The 1,489-nt window shown below is 37.0% G+C and overlaps 2 protein-coding genes across 7 annotated transcripts in view; one reads left to right on the forward strand and one right to left on the reverse strand.

The window, feature by feature from the left end:
• Cad87A (cadherin-87A) overlaps nt 1–1,489 on the reverse strand; it is a 212,838-nt gene that overhangs the window by 70,495 nt on the left and 140,854 nt on the right. The gene's annotated exons all lie outside the window — the stretch shown is intronic.
• The window catches only part of LOC106677529 (pseudouridine-5'-phosphatase), a 26,487-nt gene continuing 25,563 nt past the window's right edge, over nt 566–1,489 (forward strand). For both annotated transcript variants that reach the window (XM_014415520.2, XM_067051147.1), the window contains exons 1-2: nt 566–703; nt 1,168–1,386. In XM_014415520.2, coding sequence (XP_014271006.1) covers nt 589–703; nt 1,168–1,386 — 334 coding nt within the window. In that variant the 5' untranslated portion in view covers nt 566–588. The remainder of the gene's footprint in view (nt 704–1,167; nt 1,387–1,489) is intronic.

The following is a 1,489-nucleotide window of genomic DNA, read 5'->3' on the forward strand; positions in this document are numbered from 1 at the left end:
TATATATATACACACATAAAATGTTCATAAGTAGAAGGTCTCACATTTCAACCCCCCTTTTCAACACTAATTTCAAATAAAAATTCAACAAACACTCGAGATACCTGGAGTAACACGGACTGGTCCCGATGTAAACAAGTCTTCTAGGGTAAAATGTTTTATTAACCCCAAATAAACCAAGTCCCGTAAAACAGTCTGTGAAGAGCCCAACCAGAAACAAGATGTTTTATGAAGCAGGAATTACATGATTAAGATAGGTATATGCCTCTGATGTCACAGTATAAGTTGCAAAAAAAATGCATTGAATTCGATAATACTTTCGCAAAAAATGGCCCTTACAATTAAATGATTTTTAATGAGCTTTTACAATTTGGGCTCATCCAACAGTATTTGTATTTGCGGTTTACAATTTGGGCTCATCCAAGAGTATTTGTATTTGCGGGTTTTCTATTTCCAATCCCTCTATCACGCATGAGACCATCAGTTCTATGAAAACTGGGGCTAGGACAAGCCTGCTATCGTTACGGTGTTAGATATTGAACGAACCCTTTCTGAACGACTAACCTCAGTAATGGGTACAGTTTAGAGATGTTCAGTGCAGGTTTGGGGTTATGCACAAGGACCAAGTTATTCTATTTTTTCAGGAATTCTTCCTTCAGACCGGTAACTCATGTCATTTTTGATCTGGATGGGACAATTCTCGGTAAATTTATTTAATTAATAATATTTTGGGAAAAAATTAAGACACAATCACACTTGTTTCGAAAAAGACGATTCCTTATGCTTTATTACAAAATGTAGAAGAATCCCTAATTCTAAGCTAAAATAGACGAACTTAATAAAGATTTTTATTCCTAAGCAGTTGAACACTCTCTCTTATAGAGCCTAGAAGTATAAGTGTTAGTGTGTTTAAAATGTTATTGATAGTACCTGGTATATATATTGATGATACCTGGTATATATATTGATGATACTTGGTATATATATTGATGATACCTGGTATATATATTGATGATACTTGGTAATATATTCTGTCATTTAACCACAGTTCTACATATACTCAACTTGTTAGTCTGTTTCAAGGAATGGTGCATAAATAGACAAAACCTAAGATATTTACTGATATAAATTTTCATCCTCATTAATGTTGCAATAATTTGTTGTTAGATAGCGAAACTCTTTACGAGTTGATATACAACAAGATCCTGAAGAAATATGGTAAGAAGTTCAACCAAGAAGTGAGGACAGCCATCACAGGGACGAACGAGCAGGAAACAAGCCGTAAGATGGTGGAGATGCTTGAGCTACCGATCACACCGGCGCAGTACTGGAGCGAGATAGAGGCCCTCTGCAAGGTACACCTCACCAATCCGGGGATCAAGCCAGGTAAGGATGGCATGTCGAAATAGAGGTCCTCTGCAAGGTACACTTCACCGATCCGGAGATCAAGTAAGGGGCATCTCGAGATAGGGGCTCTCTGCAAGGTACA

Source organism: Halyomorpha halys, unplaced genomic scaffold (assembly GCF_000696795.3).
Source record: "Halyomorpha halys isolate HHAL.00 unplaced genomic scaffold, Hhal_1.1 Scaffold102.1, whole genome shotgun sequence".
Lineage (NCBI taxonomy): Eukaryota > Metazoa > Arthropoda > Insecta > Hemiptera > Pentatomidae > Halyomorpha > Halyomorpha halys.